General features: G+C 37.7%; 1 protein-coding gene across 2 annotated transcripts in view; it reads left to right on the top strand.

The window, feature by feature from the left end:
• Positions 1 to 20,473, top strand: part of IL6ST (interleukin 6 signal transducer) — a 61,732-nt gene that overhangs the window by 24,920 nt on the left and 16,339 nt on the right. Inside the window, exons 3-10 of one of the 2 annotated variants that reach the window (XM_027520476.1) lie at positions 2,180 to 2,485; positions 3,384 to 3,504; positions 6,088 to 6,254; positions 6,807 to 6,961; positions 10,237 to 10,396; positions 17,842 to 17,924; positions 18,576 to 18,786; positions 19,351 to 19,533. In XM_027520476.1, the coding sequence (XP_027376277.1) occupies positions 2,180 to 2,485; positions 3,384 to 3,504; positions 6,088 to 6,254; positions 6,807 to 6,961; positions 10,237 to 10,396; positions 17,842 to 17,924; positions 18,576 to 18,786; positions 19,351 to 19,533 (1,386 nt within the window). Of the gene's footprint in view, positions 1 to 2,179; positions 2,486 to 3,383; positions 3,505 to 6,087; positions 6,255 to 6,806; positions 6,962 to 10,236; positions 10,397 to 10,957; positions 10,966 to 12,386; positions 12,422 to 17,841; positions 17,925 to 18,575; positions 18,787 to 19,350; positions 19,534 to 20,473 lie in introns of those variants that run through there. The other variant, XM_027520477.1, reaches the window with a different exon arrangement.

The raw sequence follows: 20,473 nt of genomic DNA on the forward strand, positions 1-20,473 counted from the left end.
TGCAAAGTCAAGTGGGCCTTAGGAAGCATCACTACAAACAAAGCTAGTGGAGGTGACAGAATTCCAGTTGAGCTATTTCAAATCCTGAAAGATGATGCTGTTAAAGTGCTGCACTCTATATGCCAGCAAATTTGGAAAACTCAGCAGTGGCCACAGGACTGGAAAAGGTCAGTTTTCATTCCAATCCCAAAGAAAGGCAATGCCAAAGAATGCTCAAACTACTGCACAATTGCACTCATCTCACATGTTAGCAAAGTAATGCTCAAAATTCTCCAAGCCAGGCTTCACCAGTACGTGAACTGAGAACTTCCAAATGTTCAAGCTGGATTTAGAAAAGGCAGAGGAACCAGAGATCAAATTGCCAACACCGCTGGATCATCGAAAAAGCAAGAGAGTTCCAGAAAAACATTTATTTCTGCTTTATTGACTATGTCAAAGCCTTTGACTGTGTGGATCACAACAAATTGTGAAAAATTCTTCAAGAGAAGGGTATACCAAACCACCTGACCTGCCTCCTGACCAATCTGTATGCAGGTCAAGAAGCAACAGTTAGAACTGGACATGGACGACAGACTGGTTACAGATCGGGAAAGGAGTACGTCAAGGCTGTATACTGTCACCCTGCTTAGGCTGGATGAAGCACAAGCTGGAATCAAGATTGCCAGGAGAAATACCAATAATCTCAGATACTGCAGAAAGTGAAGAGGAAACAAAGAACCTCTTGATGAAAGTGAAAGAGGAGAGTGAAGAAGTTGGCTTAAAGCTCAACATTCAGAAAACTAAGATCATGGCATCCAGTCCCATCACTTCAGGGCAAATAGATGGGGAAACAGTGGAAACAGTGACAGACTTTCTTTTCGGGGGCTCCAAAATCACTACAATGGTGACTGCAGCCATGAAATTAAAAGATGCTTGCTCCTTGGAAGAAAAGCTATGACCAACCTAGACAGCTTATTGAGAAGCAGAGACGTTACTTTGCCAACAAAGATCCATCTAGTCAAAGCTGTGGTTTTTCCAGTAGTCATGTATGGATGTGAGAGTTGGACTATAAAGAAAGCTGAGTGCCAAAGAATTGATGCTTTTGAACTGTGCGTGTTGGAGAAGACTCTTGAGAGTCCCATGAACTGCAAGGAGATCCAACCAGTCCATCCAAAAGGAAATCAGGCCTCAATATTCATTGGAAGGAATGATGCTGAAGCTGAAACTCCAGTATTTTGGCCACCTGATGCCAGAACTGACTCATTTGAAAAGACCCTGATGCTGGGAAAGATTGAAGATGAGAGGAGAAGGGGACAATAGAGGATGTGATGGTTGGGTGGCATCACCAACTCAATGGACATGAGTTTGAGTAAACTCCAGGAATTGGTGATGGACAGGGAAGCCTGGCATGGTGCAGTCCATGGGGTCACAAAGAGTTGGACATGACTGAGTGACTGAATTGAACTATGATACATATAATTTTAGACATGTTCATTTTAAAGTACTTATGAAATATCTTGTAAGCCACTGAAAACAGGAAATTAGAGTCAGAAAGGGGTTTATATGTCATCAACATGGAGTAGGTCATAGGAATTTATTTTTTTATATAATTTGGTTCTTTGTTTTTTAATATGAGATTATATCCCATTACTTATTGTTAAAACCAGTGTATTTGGTTGTATTATTTTACTCTTCCTGTGTTTATTTTGCTACACCCTTGCTCTTTACTTTTTGTCTGATTTTGATGTATGAACAACATATACTGTCTTTGCATGTCCCCATCTGCACCCTCAAAGGCATTCAGGACTGGCGAGAAGCAGAGACCATCGCCTGTCTTCTGGTGGGTCTATTTAGACACGGAGTGTGAGTTGAGAAACAGAATTGGTGGCAGAGCAAATATGAATCACCCTGCAGGCAAACTATTTCCTAAGGCAAGGTAGAATGTTATAAAAAGGGCTGAAATTTGCATAGGTCTTTTTTATTTTGGTAAAATCCAGTTCCATTTGCCATGTAATTGATATAATTCTTTTCAAATTTAGACATTAAATTCTGGTGATACTAACTTTCACTGTGTTTCTTCTTTTTCTGTGTCTTTAGAGATATTTTAATGATGATTGAGGAACTGTACTGATATAGAATGTCATTTTGTACCAGAAAAATTCAGTCTGTTCTTACATTTTCTGTTATTATTCCTTTCCAGGTGAACTTATAGTTCCATGTGCTCATATCCACCCTGAATCTTCAGTTGTACAACTTGGTTCGAATTTCACGGCAGTTTGTGTGCTAAAGGAAAAATGTATGGATGATTATCATGTGACTGCTAATGACATTTTCTGGAAAACAGGCCGTGTACCTGTTCCTTATGAACAATATAGTGTCATAAACAGAACAGCATCTAGTGTCACATTTCCAAATATAACTTTAATAAATGCTCTGCTCACTTGCAACATTCGTATGTTTGGACAGATTAATCGGAGTGTTTATGGAATCAGAATCATTTCAGGCTGTAAGTTTTGTTTTACTTTCTTTCAGACTTTGTCATGACTGTTGAATTATATCTTTAATGTCCATTGTCTTTTGGTCTTTTTGAAATGCAGTAACTGTCAGCTCAGTGAGTTTTGAACTGTTTTTTCTTTTTAATGTTTAAAAAAAAATAAGCTTAGAAGTAGAACTGCATTTGCATTACAAATATATAAAAGCCTAAGGAGTAACACAAGTTTAATATTTTTCCTGAAAGTCAAGCATCTGTCAGCTTTCCAGAAAAATACTTTGACAAGATATACCCACCAAAAATGTTGAGTTGAAATCTGTGACTGAGCTCATAGTAACTTTCAATATCCCTTAGTTGTGGAGAAAATACAGTGTAAAGCAATTATCTGAAGAAAGTGAATCAATACTGGAGAATGCTTTTATGTTGACGTAGACAAATAAATTTACTATGATCCAAGAATGGATTGCCAAATTTGTGGATCGTCTAACACTATAATTTTAGCATTTGCTTTCTCTCCAGCAGAGTTTGGGAAGGGAGAGATATAAATGAGTCATTTTTGCTTCTATTTACTTGCCTCTTACTAACATTTAAGTATTAGTTTCTAAAATACACTTGAGAAGTCAGTTGATAATGCTTTCCAGCTATAAATGAAAGTTGACTTTGTGTAGAAAGTTAACTTGAAACATACCTATTAATGACAAGTATGATAGAAAATGTATGTTACTATCTAAAATGTTTGAATTTACTTAGAAAAGAAATTAGTTTTTTAGTCACCAGTTTTTCATTATGTCTTTTCTTGGTTTTGTTTTTTTCTGTCTGATTTTGGTTATCTTAAATGTCTAGAGGAGTATATAAATTGCATGCTTTTTGTGAATATGAAGCTTTTTGAAAATTGCTAATTTTTCCCTTTTAGTGCCTCCTGAAAAACCTAAAAATTTGAGTTGCATTGTGAATGAAGGAAAGAAAATGATGTGTCAGTGGGATCCTGGAAGGGAAACATACCTGGAAACAAACTACACTTTAAAATCTGAGTGGCAAGTTATTTTAAATTTGTTGTACATTGAATTTATTAAGTTTGCCTTTGTGGTAGAATTTTTATCTTGTGAGGTAGTATTATTAAATGCAAAGTTTTAAATGTTTTACTTAACTTTTTATTTTAGAACACCTGAAATATGAAAGTAGAAAGAATAGTGTAAGAAATCCTCACGCTCATCACCGAGCTTCAGTAGTTATCAGCCCATTACCAGTCTTACTTTATATATACCCCACACTTAGATTGTTTTAAAGAAATAAACATCATCTCATCCATAAATATTTTAGTACTTTTATGGAAAAGATAAGGACACTTAAAAAAAATCCAAATATAATTGAAAATACTCTCATATTGTTACATTTTTAATTAGTGTTCAAATTTTCCCAGTTGTCTCATGAATGTATGTATATATTTTTATACTTGTCAAATCAAGATTTAAGTAATCACCACATATTGCCAATTCATACATCTTGTCTGTCTTAACCATAGGTTCTACCTTCTTTCTTTGCAGTTCAGTTGTTAAAATAATGGTTTACATTATTTAACACATTCTTCTGTCCCTTTATTTACTAAAACTTTCCATTAGATGTAGACATTTAATCAGTTTTTTCCCCCCAAAAATAATTCATAGTAGTTATATATATTTTCATTAGGAACTACCATATAATGTTTGTTTTTGTTTTTCTTATATCAAAATTTGAGCAATGGTTTCAGGTATTACAGAATTTCCCTTTAGTTTTTTTTCTTCAAATATAAAGAAAAGTTGAAAGAATTTTACAGTGAACATTTATACATACTCATTACCTAGATTCTACAGTTAACATTTTACTGTGCTTGTCTCCATCTACCAACCCATCTTGTTTTAATGAATTTCAGAGTGAGTTAGACATCCATATACTTCCACCCTTAATCACTTGAGCATTTACATCATTAATTAGATTAATTAATCCCTACACGACTGAGCGACTTCCCTTTCACTTTTCACTTTCACGCATTGGAGAAGGAAATGGCACCCCACTCCAGTGTTCTTGCCTGGAGAATCCCAGGGACCGGGGGAGCCTGGTGGGCTGCCGTCTATGGGGTCGCACAGAGTCGGACATGACTGAAGCGACTTAGCAGTAGCAGCAGCAGCATCTTCCAAATTCCAAAGGTAGATGTAAGGGATTTTTCTCCTCATTATGAATTCATATTTAAACATTTGATGTCTTGTTATTTATTGGCTGCGCCAGGTCTTAATTGCAGCATGCAGGATCTTTGATCTTCTTTGCATCATTCAGGTTCTTTAGTTGCAACATGTGAACTCTTAGTTGCGGCATGTAGGATTTAGTTCCCAGATCAGGGGTGGAACCCTGACCACCTGCATTGGGAGCGCAGAGTCTTAGCTACTGGACCATTGGGAATTCCTGATTTGATGTGTTTTAATCCATTACAGTCATTCTTCTTAATACTTAAATTGTCCCATCTTTGGTTAGTGGGAACTTTTCAGATTGGCTTATCCTTTTAACACAACTTCATGAGTTCTTTGATACCTTCCTGATTTCTGAAGTGACAAGGTGTTCCAGGTTCATCTTAATATGTTTTCTGTTCCAGACCTAGAATCAACCAATTCCCAAGTAGTCATGGTTCCACTTAGTGTGGAATACAATTAATTACTGGGTTGTTGTTTCTAGGCTTTTTTTAGTGGAAAGAACCAAAAATGTTTTTAAGATAAAATACATCATGAACTCGTACTGGTATTTCCAATTTAAAATCCAGACTATAGGTTTTTAGTTAATTCATCTATCTAACATCTATATCTCCTTTCTTCGAGCTGTTTCATTTTGCTTGTGGTTTTTAAGAATTTTCTTCATTGTATAAAGTAATAAATTAATCCACACAGATTTCTAAGACAAAGTATGTTTATAGAAGTCTCCGTACCCTGTTCCTTTTCCTTATTTCCCCACTCCTTCCAAAGGTTACCTGTTTTGGTTTGGTTTTGATTTAATATATATATGCATACATATGCATATATATTCTTAATTGATGCATGATTTAAACGTATGTGAGTAAATTTAGTCATATCACTTGAAACTTTCTATGGTAATAGAAGATTAGAAAGTGGTTGAGTGGTTGGAAAGGGGCTGAGGGAATTTTCTGGAAGGATAGAAATTCTATCCCTGCTCTATCACCTCCTAGCATATTGTGTTTTGAAAAAGCATACTGTGCTTAAAGAAAAACATTGCTGATACTGTAAAGATTCTGTTCAAGGAAAGGAAAAAAACTGGACTAATATCACTAATAAGTTTTGAAGAAGGGTCATTGGGTTAGAGCATAAGATTCTAAATATGATATTCTTGGAGTAAAATTTTGAAAATAATCTTGTGTTTTAAGATATAGATCAAACTCAGTTTTAAAGAAAAACAGGTGAATTTTTAACAGATTTTGTTTCTAGTGTTCAATAGTTTGTTTTAAATGTATTGAAATTAACTTATTTATTCTAAGCTATGATAATCTGGGTCTCATCAAACTCTTTTCAAGTAACCTTTTTCACTCTAATTTATTCAAATCCATTTTTAATGACTGATTTTACCATTTTTGTATTTAGGGCAACAGAGAAGTTTGATGATTGTAAAGCAAAACGTGACACCCCCACCTCATGCACTGTTGATTATCCTCCTGTGTATTTTGTCAACATTGAAGTCTGGGTAGAAGCAGAGAATGCCCTTGGGAAGGTTACCTCAGATCATATCAATTTTGATCCTGTAGATAAAGGTATTTATAAACCTAAATTTGAGAATTTATTAGAATATACAGTGTCTTATAAATTAGTTTTGAGTTCAATATATAAATAATAAGCTTTTATTTTCTTAGTGACTTCTACAAACTAACTTTATCAACATTAAAAATACTTTGGGAAAAGAAAAATATCCATAATCCAACCACACTGACAGCTGTTTTTATTTTTAATATTATCTCTGATATCTATTCAGATATCAAACATCTTACAGCATTATAGTCATAGTGTATATGCTTCATTTTTATACTTTTTATAAATTCCATATGTCATCACTATTTAACTTAATGTCTGAACCTGAAAATATTAACAAATGTAATAAATTGACAAGGAAAAGAACTAGAATTTCTTTAGGAACCTTTTCCTTCCATTATAGTAGTATGGTATAGCATTTTTTTAGACAAATTTGTTCATTTGGTGAGAATAAATGCATAGCATATTATGAAATAAAATATAAAGAGCATATTGGACTTTGTAAGAAGTTGTAAAAGTAAACCATGGTAAACATTAGGATCTTTTTTATTTTTCAGTGAAGCTCAATCCACCACATATTTTATCAGTCAACAGTTCAAAGGAACTGTCTAGTATTTTAAAATTGACATGGACTGATTCACGTTTTAAGAGTTTTATAACACTGAAATATGACATTCAATATAGGACCAAAGATGCCTCAACTTGGAACCAGGTAAATTGAAAGTTACTGTTTATTCAAGTAGTCTTTTCTTTAACCCACTAACCTAAAAGTCTCAGTCATTTTCTGAATGTCTTAAATTTCTGGTTATGTGAAGTAGTTTGCTTGACACTTCTAGAGCTGTATTTCAAGCAAGGACCAATAGGAAGACATCCAGACAGAGAATACAATTTTGCTCAGCACAGTAGATTTTAAGTGAAGTATGGAAGTGATGCAGAATGAGAGGGAATAGCATTTCTAGTGAGAGGTGAAAGGGCCACAGATAAGAGGAACCAGATTAGGTAGAGGAGTAAGAATGAAGAGATTATATGGGTAAGGTAGAGCAGGCATTAACAAACTACATCTGCAGGCCAAATTCAGCCTGTCATCTGTTTTTGTAAATAAAGTTTTATTGGAACACAGCCACAAACATTTGTTTACATATTCTTTCTGATGATTTTTGTGCTACATAGAAAGAGTTGAATAACTGCAACAGAGACCATCTGGCCCACAGCCTAAAGTATTTACAGTCTAGCCCTTTATAGAAAGTTTGCCAACCCATGAAATAGAGGGATTGTAAGATTGAAAAATAAAAGGACTGTATACCCAAAATTACAACAAACTGTGGAAAATTCTTAAAAGAAATGGGAATACCTTACCTGCCTCCTGAGAAGCCTATATGCAGGTCAAGAAGCAGCAGTTAGAACTGGACATGGAATAATGGACTGGTTCAAAATTGGGAAAGGACTACGTCAAGACTATATATTGTCACCCTGCTTATTTAACTTACATGCAGAGTACATCGTTTGAGCTTCCCTGGTGGCTCAGATGGTAAAGAATCTGCTTGCAGTATGGCAGACTCAGGTTCAGTCCCTGGGTTGGGAAGATCCCTTGGAGAAGGGAATGGCAACCCACTCCATTATTCTTGCCTGGAGAATTCCATAGACAGAAGAGCCTGATAGGCTACAGTCCGTGGGGTCGCAAAGCTGGACACGACTGGGCAACTACCACTTTACTTTTAACTTTCTTTCACATCATGTGAAATGCTGGACTGGATGTGTCACCAACTGAAATCAAGATTGCTGGGAGAAATAACAACCACCTCAGATATGCAGATAGAGGAACTTAAGAACCTGTTGATGAAGGTGAAAAAGAAGAGTGAACAAGCTGGCTTAAAACTCAGCATTCATAAACCTAAGATCATGGCATCTGGTCATGTCACTTCATGGCAAATAGACAGGGAAAAAATGGAAACAGTAGCAGATTTTATTTTCTTAGGCTCCAAAATCACTGTGGATGGTGACTGCAGCCATGAAATTAGAAGACACTTGCTCTTTGGAAGAAAAGCTATCACAAACCTAGACAGTATATTAAAAAGCAGACATCATTTTGCTAACAAAGGTCCATCTAGTCAAAGCTATAGTTTTTCCACTAGTCACATACAGATGTAAGAGTTGGACCATAAAAGAAGGCTGAGCACCAAAGTATTGATCCTTTCAAACTGTGGTGCTGGAGAAGACTCTTGAGAGTCCCTTGAACTGCAAGGAGATCAAACCAGTCAATCCTAAAGGAAATCAACCCTGAATATTCATTGGAAGGACTGATGCTGAAGCTGAAGCTCCAGTATTTTGGCCACCTTGATGTGAAGAGCCAACTCAACTGGAAAAGACCCTGATGCTAGGAAAGATTGAAAGCAGGAAGAGAAGGCGGTAACAGAGGATGAGATGATTGGATGGCATCATTGACTTGGTGGACATGAATTTGAGCAAACTTCAGGAGATAGTGAAGGACAGGGAAGCCTGGTATACTATAGCCCATGGGGTTGCAAAGAGTCGGATCCGACTTAGTGACTGAATACCACCACCACCACCCATCTTATAACAGATGATGTTATAAGCAGAAGAAATACTAGGAGCTTTTAATTTAAAAGGTTATCATCATAACATTGAGATCTGCATACTACTCTCTGTTGTAACTCCATTTATCATTAACAGTATGCCTTTGCTTTGTTTCTCTGGTTGCAATAATGAGCTCCGAAGGGAATTGAGCTCCGAAGGGAATTGAGCCCGTGACCTTCCTGCTTCTGTCCTCCATTCCACATGGACTCAGAATACAATCAGAAAAAGCAACAAACTAAAGTGGATTAGCTTCATGTTGTACATGAGGATTGTACAGAGAAGATATATACCAGAAGTTCTTCAAAATTTTTTCAATATCATAGAATCTTAATTCACTTGTATAAAAAAGACTGACACATTTTGTATTCAATATTGAAATCTCAGAGTGGTAGAAGGAACCTGTTATTTATGTTTGAAGTGAAGTGAAGTGAAGTTGCTCAGTTGTGTCCTACTCTTTGCGATCCCATGGACTGGGGCCTGCCAGGATCCTCTGTCCATGAAATTCTCCAGGCAAGAATACTGAAGTAGGTTGCCATTTCCTTCTCCAGGGGATCCTCCTGACCTAGGGATCGAACCTCGGTCTCCTGTATTGTAGGCAGACGCTTTACTGCCTGAGCCACCAGGGAAATCACTAAATCTGTGTTTAGTCTACTCTTTTTTTCTGAAAATCAAGTTTATCTACAAAGATAGCTTTTGTTTTTCATAATTGGGCTGAATATCTTCCTTTTGCCCATCTAGATTTATATTCTACCTTTCTTCACCTACTGTTTGTCTTGGGATGCAGACCTGTATGGATTTTATTTGTTGGTTGTGGAGGGGTCTTGGCAAGAGGGAGGAGAGAGAGAAGTGAGATCATATTTTTTGCGCTGCTTCCTCCCTAAAGCTTTCCTGTCTCAACCTAAAGTCACTATTTCTCTCAAGTTAACCCTTTGTGACCCTGTTCTTCCAGGTTCTGGTACCACCCCTCTTCCCTTTGATTCTAAAGGTGGTAACACCACTAAGCCCCAGAGTACTGCCTGTACTATCTAATAAGGTTTCCTACACTCTGCTCATATTTCCTTTATTAAACCCTCCTTGAATTAAATTTTAATTGGAATTTCTCTTTTTCCTGTTAAGACCATGAGTGTTATAGGAGCATAGAAGAAAGAAATAAAAAAAGGATGAGAAGATTAATAATACTTGTTTCCATATTTCCCAAACCTATTAAGTTTTACTAATTTTGACTGCTTTTTTCACTTGAATTTATTTCTCTGCAGAGCTTGAGTCAAATTAGTCTTTTTTCATTAGTTATTAGGCTTGTTTCATATATTAGCTTCTAAATATTAGGCAACTTAGAAGATCTGTAATAAATACCTCTGGATTTTTTTGTTGGTCAATTTGCTTTGTTTTCAGGTTCCTCCTGAAGATACATCATCTACCCGATCTTCATTCACTGTTCAGGACCTTAAACCTTTTACAGAATATGTGTTTAGGATTCGTTGTATGAAGGAAGATGGTAAAGGATATTGGAGTGACTGGAGTGAAGAAGCAAGTGGTATCACATATGAAGATAGTAAGTAAATAAATATATAAAGAAAAAAATTTTTGAATTTTGACTATAAATTTTATCTACTTTTAATAATATAGACTTCATTACATCTTTTGTGATCATTTTATTCAAACTGATATTTTATACTTTTTAAAGGACCTCAAGATATAAAATTTAATATACATTATTGATAGTACAAATCTATTTAATATAATTAAAGGAAATTGTGGAATGGTATCTTAGCTACAATGAGAAAACCATTAATAGTTGGTAAATCCAGAACATTTTATTAAAGGAGAGTAGTCTCGAAATATCTCTAACTAGAGGATCATATCCTGAGTCTTTAAAATCATATTACCTACCAAAATGTGCGTTAGACCTTCACTATCAAAAAGATAGCTGTACTGTAGTTTTTATTCATTTTTTTATCAGTACTTAATAAGCCCCTGAAAAAGTATCATTGCATTTTAATCAGTTGGTTTATTTTCATTTTCCCTTTGTTTTTCATGATAATACAAGGCATATAGGTAGAATCCAAAAGGCATAAAAGGATATACAATATGAAGTAAGATTCCTTCCCCAAAGCATCTGATGTTACTAATTTCATCTATAACCATCAAGAAATAATCCTATGGAGGGGGGAAGACAAGATGGCAGAGGAGTAGTGGACACCTCCACAAATGTTTCAGGAATACATCTTCAGATTCAGAAGATCTTTTAGAACACCAGCTGAGAGCAGGCAGGAGTCCCTGATCCCTGGAAACGAATGTATAGATCCACACAAAACTTGGCAAGACCAAAGAAGGAAGTGAGAGAGAGGAGAGTAAGCAGGCTGGACCTGTACTTGGAGGGTGAGGGAACTGAAGCAGGGGTCAGATCACCACATTTGGGGCATTGTTTGGGATGCAGGGAAGCATTTGAGGCTGTTAGAGAGTGCAGCAGTTGATCTGTGACAGTCTGAATGGAGTGAGAACCACACAGACGATCCTTGCCACATCCATATGTATCCCAGACAGGAGTGCAAGTCCTCTGGAATGCGTGGTAGCTGGGAGCTGAAATGTAGGGATTGGGGAGCAATCCCAGGGTGAGGTCTGCTGTTGATTGCAGATGGCCCCTGGGGATGTGAGGGAGGAGATTGCAGAGGGGATTGCCTTTGGAGGAAAGTCAGGTAGTCATGGAGGTAAGGTGACACTGCTGAGTCACATGCAGGGGATGGAGCCATCACTGTAGTGTCTCTGTCTCCACATGTCAGCTGAACAACAGAGAAAGAACCCAGAGAGGGTGGCCCTTTGAGTGCCTGACACACTAAGCAACAGAGAAGCACCCCAGCCAGCTTCCCTGGTGGCTCAGACAGTAAAGTATCTGCCTGTTATGCTGGAGACCTGGGTTCAATTCCTGGGTTGGGAAGATTGCCTGAAGAAGGGAATGACAAGCCCCTCCAGTATGCTTGCCTGGAGAATTCCATGGATAGAGGAACACAGTGGGCTACTGTCCATGGATTGCAGAGTCAGACATGATTGAGCGACTAATACTTTCACACTTCATCACCACCCTGGGGGGACCTCTGAGTGCCTTCTTTGCCAAGAAACAAGGAAAGGACCAGCCAGGGAGGCCCTTTGAGGCTACAGGCCATGAGAGGTTAGAAAAAAACTCGTAATAGTGCCACAGCTCCTGCACCTGAGGCACCTGGCATCTCTGCGCACTTTGTGCCTCCAGGGTGAGAGGGTAACACGCAGGAAGGCTGGGGGTCTCCAGACGGAGGAAATAGGCTGCACGAGTCAGACATTTTTCCTCTCAAGTGGCAGGAGGAAACAAATTACAAGTGACAGGATTTTTTTTCCCTTCTCTATACAAAATTATACATTTTGTGTATGTATATGTATATATATATGGCTTCCCTCACAGCTTAGTTGGTAGAGAATCTACCTGCAATGCAGGAGACTTGGGTTCGATTCCTGGGTTGGGAAGATCACCTGGAGAAGGAAATGGCAACGCACTCCAGTATTGCCCGGAGAAGCCCATGGACAAAGGAGCCTGGCAGGCTAGTCAGTGGGTTGCAAGAGTCGGAAATGACTGAGCGACTAAGCACGCATGCGCGCGCGCGTGCGCGCACACACACACACACACACACACACCCGATAATGGCTCAACAAACCGGTATGTTTTACTCATACAATTGTTCTCCTAATCTATGTTAATGAGACTATGTATTTGTTTGGAAACCTGCGTTTCTTCAAGACTCGTGTCAATCATTTTAAGGCCCAGGATGACTCACCTTGTGCCAGTGTTATCTCAGAATGAATGTTGTGGGTGAGGGGTCTGGTGCCATTCTCTCAAGTTTTGAGACATTTCCTTTCTCTAATTAGTAGCCTGCTAGTAAGTATATATATAGAACTTCCTGCTAAAGACCAGCAAGGGAGCACTGTTTCTGCCCCCTTCTGATGTCTATGTCAGAAGTCTTCTGTCTCTTTTATACTTTAATAAAACTTTATTATACAAAAGCTCTGAGTGATCAAGCCTCATTACTGGCCCTGGATTGAATTCCTCTCCTCTGGAGGCCAAGAATCCTTGCGTCTTTCATGGCTCAGCAACAACCTTTCAAGGGTCCTCACAATCCAAGCAACTGTGCTACCTGCACACTTGATCCCTACTGGGGCAGAGCTGCCAGAGGCTTGAAAAAACCCTAACATACCTCCTGTGTCCATGGCCACAGGCTCCCCTGTGCTGCCAAGGTCCCCATAATCCAAGTAGCCTCACCACCTCCATGCTTTATCCTCTCTGGGGCAGAGTGGCCAGAGGCTAGAAAAACCCTAAGAGCACTATATCTCCTGTACCTGTGACTACCAGCTCCCCTACGTTCCTGGCACTGCCAGGGTCCCCATAATCGAAGCACCTCTACACCCGGTCCTCACTGAGGCAGACCCAAGTCCTCCAAGGCAGCCTCAGGAGCAGACTCCTGTGGACGACTCATATTCAGAGGAAGGGATAAAACCACAGTTGAACTGTGGGGGCAGTGTGGCTAAGGAAGAGGATTGAAAACCTTTCACCTTTCCACCAGCTGTACAAGCTGCAGATTAAACCTACACAGTCAAGTAGGCAGACTCTGTGTGTACGGAATATATAAAAGGAGAATGAGAACTCCCACAAAAGAAAATGCCTCACTCTGGCAGCTGTGGACATTGGAGGTAAGAACATTCAGGAATAGGGCCAGATTATAGAGTCTGAGCTGTCCCCACAGCAGGTCCAGAGACCAGCCGGATATTGGAGGGCATCCTAGGGAGGCAGAGGTGATTCATAGTGAGGGAAAGGATGCTGACAGTTGAGATCAGAGAAAAACATTTTTTATTATTCTGATTCATTCTGTAGTTGGTTCTGGATTTTTTTTTTCCCCTATTGCTGTGGTGGTCCATTTTATTAACTCTAAGCTTTGGAGAACTTTTTTTTTAATCACACTTTATATTTCCTTTATATACTTCTACGTCTGTGTTGTCTTTTTGCAGTTTTATGGGTTTTTTTCTTTTAAAAATTGTTTTGCTTGTTTATTTTTCTTGTTGTTCTTTTCCTGGTATATTCTTTAATATATATAAACCTTTTTAAAAACATACTTCTATTTAACTTTGCTTTTCTATCTTTTGCCTTCCTTTTCTTTCACCCTGTTCATTAGTCTGTTTTGGTTTTCTTTTTTTGCTTTATTCCCCAGTTGGCAGTCTGCTTCGTCTTGTTTTCTGATTTGTGTTTTGTTTTTAATTGGTCGATACCATTGTTGCTTTCCTTTGTTCACCACCAGGTCACTCTCTTATATTTTCTTTTCTTTGGACTGTTCTGCATGTGCGTGTGTGCACGCACCTTTGTCTTTGACATTTGTCTGATTTTGTATTTACTGTTTGGGATTCATTTTTTGTTTCTTGTTTTGTTTTCTGTTTTGTGTGTGTGTTGTGAAAGTGAAAGTCACTCAGTCATGTCCGACTCTGTGTGACCCCATGAAACTGTAGCCTGCCAGAGTCTTGTGTCCATAGGATTCTCCAGGAAAGAATACTGGAGTGGGTTGCCATGCTCTTCTCCAGGGGATCTTCCCGACCCAGGGATAGAACCTGGGTCTCCTACATTGAAGGCAAATTCTTTACCATCTGAGCCACCTGGGAAGCCCTGTGTTTGTTTCAGTCCTCTTTAATGCCATAATAAATGGCTTATGGAGTCTTGATTCCCTGGCCAGATATCAGGCCCTGAGCTTTTGGAGTGAGAGGGTTGCATCCAGGACCCTAGACTGCCAAAGAACTCCTGACCCCACGAAGTATTAATCCGTGAGAATTCCCATGAAGACTTCCACCTGTATCCAGGACCCAGCAGCACCCAGTACAGGATTCTTCACCCAAAGAACAAGCAAAACAAAAACAAACCCAGTCATCAGCAGACCAGCTTCCCACAGATACCCGAGAATACCACCTTACACAGCCCTGCCCATCAGAGGAAAAAAAATTCACCTCCTCCCCTCAGAAGGCAGGCACAAGTCCTTCCCAACATAAAGCATACCACTGGAACAACCTCACCCACAAAGGGCAGAAACCAAAAGGAAGAAGGAATACAACCCTAAAGGCTGGGAAAAGGAGACTCAAACACAGTTGTCATGACGGTATGGTACTGGCACAAAAACAGAAATACAGACTGATGAAAGAAGATAAAAAGCCTAGAGATAAACACACGCACCTATGGGCACCTTATCTTTGACAAAGGAGGCAAAGATGTACAATGGAGAAAAGATAGTCTCTTCAATAAGTGGTGCTGGGAAAACTAGACAACTACCTGAAAAAGAATGAAATTGGAACACTTCCTAACACCATACAGAAAAATAAACTCAGAATGAATTAAAGACCTAAATGTAAGACCAGAAACTATGAAACTCTTAGAGGAAAACATAGGCAAAACACTCTTTTAACATAAATCAAAGCAAGATCCTCTATGACCTACTTCCTTAAATAATGGAAATAAAAACAAGTGGGACCTAATTAAAAGTTTTTGTACAGCAAAAGAAACTAAAAACACGGCGAAAAGGCAGCCCTCAGAATGGGGGAAAATAATAGCAAATGAAACAACTGACAAAGGATTAATCTCAAAAATAACCAAGCAGCTCATGCAACTCAATACCAGGAAAACAACCCAATCAGAAAGTGGGCAGAAGACCTAAGCAGACATTTCACCAAAGACGTACAGATGGCTGATAAATACATGCAAAGATGCTTAACATCACTCATTATTAGAGGAATGCAAGTCAAAATTTAAAATTACAATGAGAAGTCACCTCATACCAGTCAGAATCGCCATCATCAAAAAAATCTACAAACAGTAAATGCTGGAGAGGGTGTGGAGAAAAGGGAACCCTCTTGCACTGTTGATGGGAATGCAAATTGATACAGCCCACTATGGAGGACAATATGGGGATTCCTTTAAAAACTAGGAATAAAACTACCGTATGACCCAACAATCCCATTACTGGCATATACCCTGAGAAGACTATTATTGAAAAAGACACATGTACCCCAGTGTTCATTGCAGCATGATTTACAGTAGCAAGGACATGGAAGCAACCTAGATGTCCATCGATGAATGGATAAAGAAGCTGTGGTACATGTATGCAATGGAATATTACTCGGCCATAAAAAGGAACACATTTGAGTCCGTTCTAATGAGGTGAATGAACCTAGAGCCTATTATACAGAATGAAATAAGTCAGAAAGAGAAAAATGTTGTATATTAACACATACATATGGAATCTAGAAAGATGGTACTGATGAATCTATCTGCAGGGCAGCAATGGAGATGCAGACATAAGAGAACAGACTTGTGGCCACCAGGGAGAAGGAGAGGGCTGGACGAATGGAGAGAGTAGCATGGAAATATATATGCTACCATGTAGAAAACAGATCACCAGTGGGGATTGGCTGAATGACTTAGGGAGTTTAAACCAGTGCTCTGTGACAATCCAGAGGAGTGGGATGGGGTGGGAGGTGGGAGCAAGGTACCAGAGGGAAAGGACGTGTGTACTTATGGCTGATTTATACAGATTGATACATGGCAGAAACCAACACAATATTATAAAGCAGTTAGCCTTTAATTGAAATAATCCTATGGAATACAGATTTTTTTCTAAACATTTTCTTGTCACGGTCACCCTCTTGAGGTGTCAGTGGCAGCGGCTATGACTTTGAAACCTTCCCTATCTCCTAAATCCCTTCACTTCCACAGAGCTCTGCCAAAGGTTTCATGAAAGTTATGTGAATTGAGAATGTCAAAGGCAGAAAATTAAAGTACCATTCTCCACCACAAATTTTCTCTTATTCTGAAAAATGCCAAGAAAGAAAGTAATCTACTCTTGCTGGTTTGGGAGTCAGATACCTTTGTCTTGGCTAGGTATTTTGAAACTGGTATTCTTGAAGAGTTTAAAAGTACGTTGATCAGTTTGGGGGAGTTCCTAAACTACTTTAAGATGTAGACAAAATATTGGGGTTCCTACTTGTGTGCATTTTCTGAAGAGATGGCACATAACCTTTGTCAAATCAAAAGAGATTTCCTGGTGTCCAAAAAGCTATGAACAATTGGATTATGCATTTCTTCAAATTAGTGAAAGAAGCAAGAGTTTTTTTTTAACATCTGATATTAAAAAACATCACAGTTTTTTGACCATTTCTAGCCTCTAAAATTTCCTGTATAGCTTTGTGTTCTTTATTCTTCCGGGATACTGCACTGTACTCATGTATGTATCTGTTCAAAGCCCCTGTACCAGCAGGTTTTCCCCCAGCCTTCCTGGTGTGCCTTTCCTCTTTGTTTTGTCCAACTGTAGTTAACTTCTTCATGGTCAGCACAACACTGCTTATATTTTACTCAGATTGTTTTTTATTCTATTTAATGCCATATTTTGCAATTATAAAATTTTTGAATTTTTAAAACCTAATTAGCAATCAGATTTGATGTTTTGTAAAGTGCTTTTTCACATGGTTGGTGATTATTACAACAATTCTGTGAATTTATTTATATTATATTCCATTACATTGACTCCCACTATAAGGTAATAAACTTAATACTATGCTTACTCCATTTATTTTGTCTTATATCCTTAAATATATTCATTTAGGGATCGTACACATGTATTTAAATATATTTCAGTTTGACTTTTAGCAATAAGAAAGTGATGCATCTTTGGTTATTGCTTAGGATATATTTGTACCTTCACAGTTTTAAGATTACTAAAGAATTGCAATATAATCTAAATTGTCAAGCTATCACCCTGATTAAAGGTGTGAAGTCCAAGACATATGCTGAGGTGGGAAAATGCTGGTGTAAAGAAAGAAATAAAGACACCATATCATTGAAGGGCAAGAATATTAAAAATAAAGTAAGAGAATAATTTCTAGGATTTTAGCTTATCTTGTTATAATAGAAACTTTTATTTTAAAAATTTTATATCATTTCTTTAGGACCATCCAAGGCACCAAATTTCTGGTATAAGATAGAGCCGTCTCATGCTCACGGCACTAGATCTATACAACTCAAATGGAAGGTAAGAAAAAAATATTGACTGTATCCTTTTATCTCATATAAATATATTTTATATGGTATCATGGATGGGGCTTAATTTTTGGTATCAAATAGTATTTGATAACTTTAATAAAAATGCAAAGCTTTATGTATACTAAAAAAAAAAGGTTCATAAACTGCCAGTGATACCTCATAGATATTTCAGCATCATTCTGTGAAAGTTCTATAAGGGGCCTGTGTTTTATCGAACTTTCCTCAGTGCCTCATAAAAAATAATTAACATTTGGGGTAGTCAGAATGTATGCTGGTAATAGGAAATAAAGTTGTTGTGCACTCCATAAATGGTCATGAGTGGATCATGCTAAAATAAGGTAGAAAGAAAAATATTCAGACTTAAAATAGTTTAGGCCAGCATACCATCAGTGAAGAATTGTATCAAGAACTAATAGCTAACAGAATGGTGCTACTTTCCCTCTTCGCTGAAGCCATGCTTTTACTCTTCATTCGATGTGAAGTAGTTTCCCTTTAGTAGTGAGTTCAAAGTAAGGTTGCCAGCCCCTTGCAATTAAATATTCAGAGATTTGACATAATAGAATTTGTGAACATGAAGAAAAACATTACCTTTATTCAAGATTTATGAAATATGTTTTAAAAGTAAATTGTTTTATTACAGACATTGCCTCCTTTTGAAGCTAATGGAAAAATTTTGGATTATGAAGTGACTCTCACAAAGTGGAAATCACATTCACAAAATTACACAGTTAAAGACACAAAACTGACAGTAAACCTCACAAATGATCGCTACGTAGCAACTCTGACAGCAAGAAATCTTGTTGGCAAATCAGACGCGTCTGTTTTAACTATCCCTGCCTGGGATTTTCAAGGTTTGTCCCTAAGATGGAGCCTCACTTACGAATGGTAAAGGGTAGTTAGGTATGGACAGGACTCCTGTAAAAACATCAGTATCCTAAGACTATGTTCTCAGTATCTATGGTGGTTAAATTTTTAGAAATCAATCAGCAGCCAAACTGTTCCATCATTTTGTGGTTCACTTAAACTTTGCACTAAGCTACTTAGTTCGTTTAAGCATTTTATGATTGTCTTTTTAAAAAAATATATTTTTTAGGTTTGAGGTACCTATTATATACATTTAACTTAAATATATTGTTTTTCTGTAACTTTATCTGGAGCTTTCAAAGAAGAAGAAAATGCAACTTATATACACAAAATACTTGCAGAATTTTGGGAAAGGAATTAACGTTTGAAAATAAATTGACTTTATAAATTAGTGCTTTTATTCATGTAAATACAGTTTAATCTTATGTGCTACGAAAACGTGATAGCAAGATAGATCACATGGTTATAAAAATGAATGTAAAATGTTGGAACTTCAGAGTTTTAAATGTTCATTTATCATATCAGTATTCATACTTTGTTTTTTTTTAAAGCTACTCACCCCATAACCGATCTTAAAGCATTTCCCAAAGATAACGTGCTTTGGGTAGAATGGACTGCTCCAAACGAATCTGTAAACAGATACATACTTGAGTGGTGTGTGTTATCTGATAAATCGCCCTGTATCCCAGACTGGCAACAAGAAGATGGTACTGTACATCGCACCTATTTAAGAGGTATATCTTGCTAGAAACACTTAAGTCGATGTCTTCTCTAGTTCTTTAGACAGATTTTTCTTGTACTTATTCTTTTCTGCTTTGTAGGCTTTGTGGTCCACTGAAAAGACTTCCAGTTTATCATTGTTACTTACTAGTTAACTCTTGTTTACTAGATTTGAGACTCTCAGCAAGTCACACTTATTAACCTCACTAAACTGCAGGGTCTGTCTATGGACTGCTACTGCTGCTAAGTCTCTTCAGTCGTGTCCGACTCTGTGCGACCCCATAGACGTAAGCCCACCAGGCTCCCCATCCCTGGGATTCTCCAGGCAAGAATACTGGAGTGGGTTGCCATTTCCTTCTCCAGTGCTAAGCGGGGTTAATACTATCTTCTTGCAATACTCTCCTGTTGTTTTGATCATCAAAGGAATTCTCACAAAACTGTAAAGTAAGAAAAACACAAGGTAATCCAATCTCTGCTCCTAACTAGTATGTTCTCTATACCTGATTTAACTTCATCCTTTAATGAGAAAAATTTCCCTGAGCATATGGATGGCTTGTTAACTTTTTATAGCTGTTGAACAAGGGAAGCAGAATCAGAACTTAGATTTTCTTGTCTTTTAAACTGGAAGTACTGATGAAGGACAGAAAGTAAGCGCTCCAGTATGGATTGCTCTCATTGCAAGTTACTACTTTTCAAGTAGCTTTAAAGTGATAGAACAACTTTAAAAAGAAAACAAAGCACTCAGTTTGTATGTGTGTAAAGAGGATAACCATTAGAATTTAGCTACCATTTGCATTTAGTCACAGGAAAGGTGTTAAAAATATACTGTTTATATATAGCCATAAACAGCTTTATTCATAACATAGGCTGTTTGGCCCTCATTAACCCATTATTTTGAAGAAGGCAATGGCACCCCACTCCAGTCCTCTTGCCTGGAAAATCCCATGAAACGGC

Source organism: Bos indicus x Bos taurus, chromosome 20 (genome assembly GCF_003369695.1).
Source record: "Bos indicus x Bos taurus breed Angus x Brahman F1 hybrid chromosome 20, Bos_hybrid_MaternalHap_v2.0, whole genome shotgun sequence".
NCBI lineage: Eukaryota > Metazoa > Chordata > Mammalia > Artiodactyla > Bovidae > Bos > Bos indicus x Bos taurus.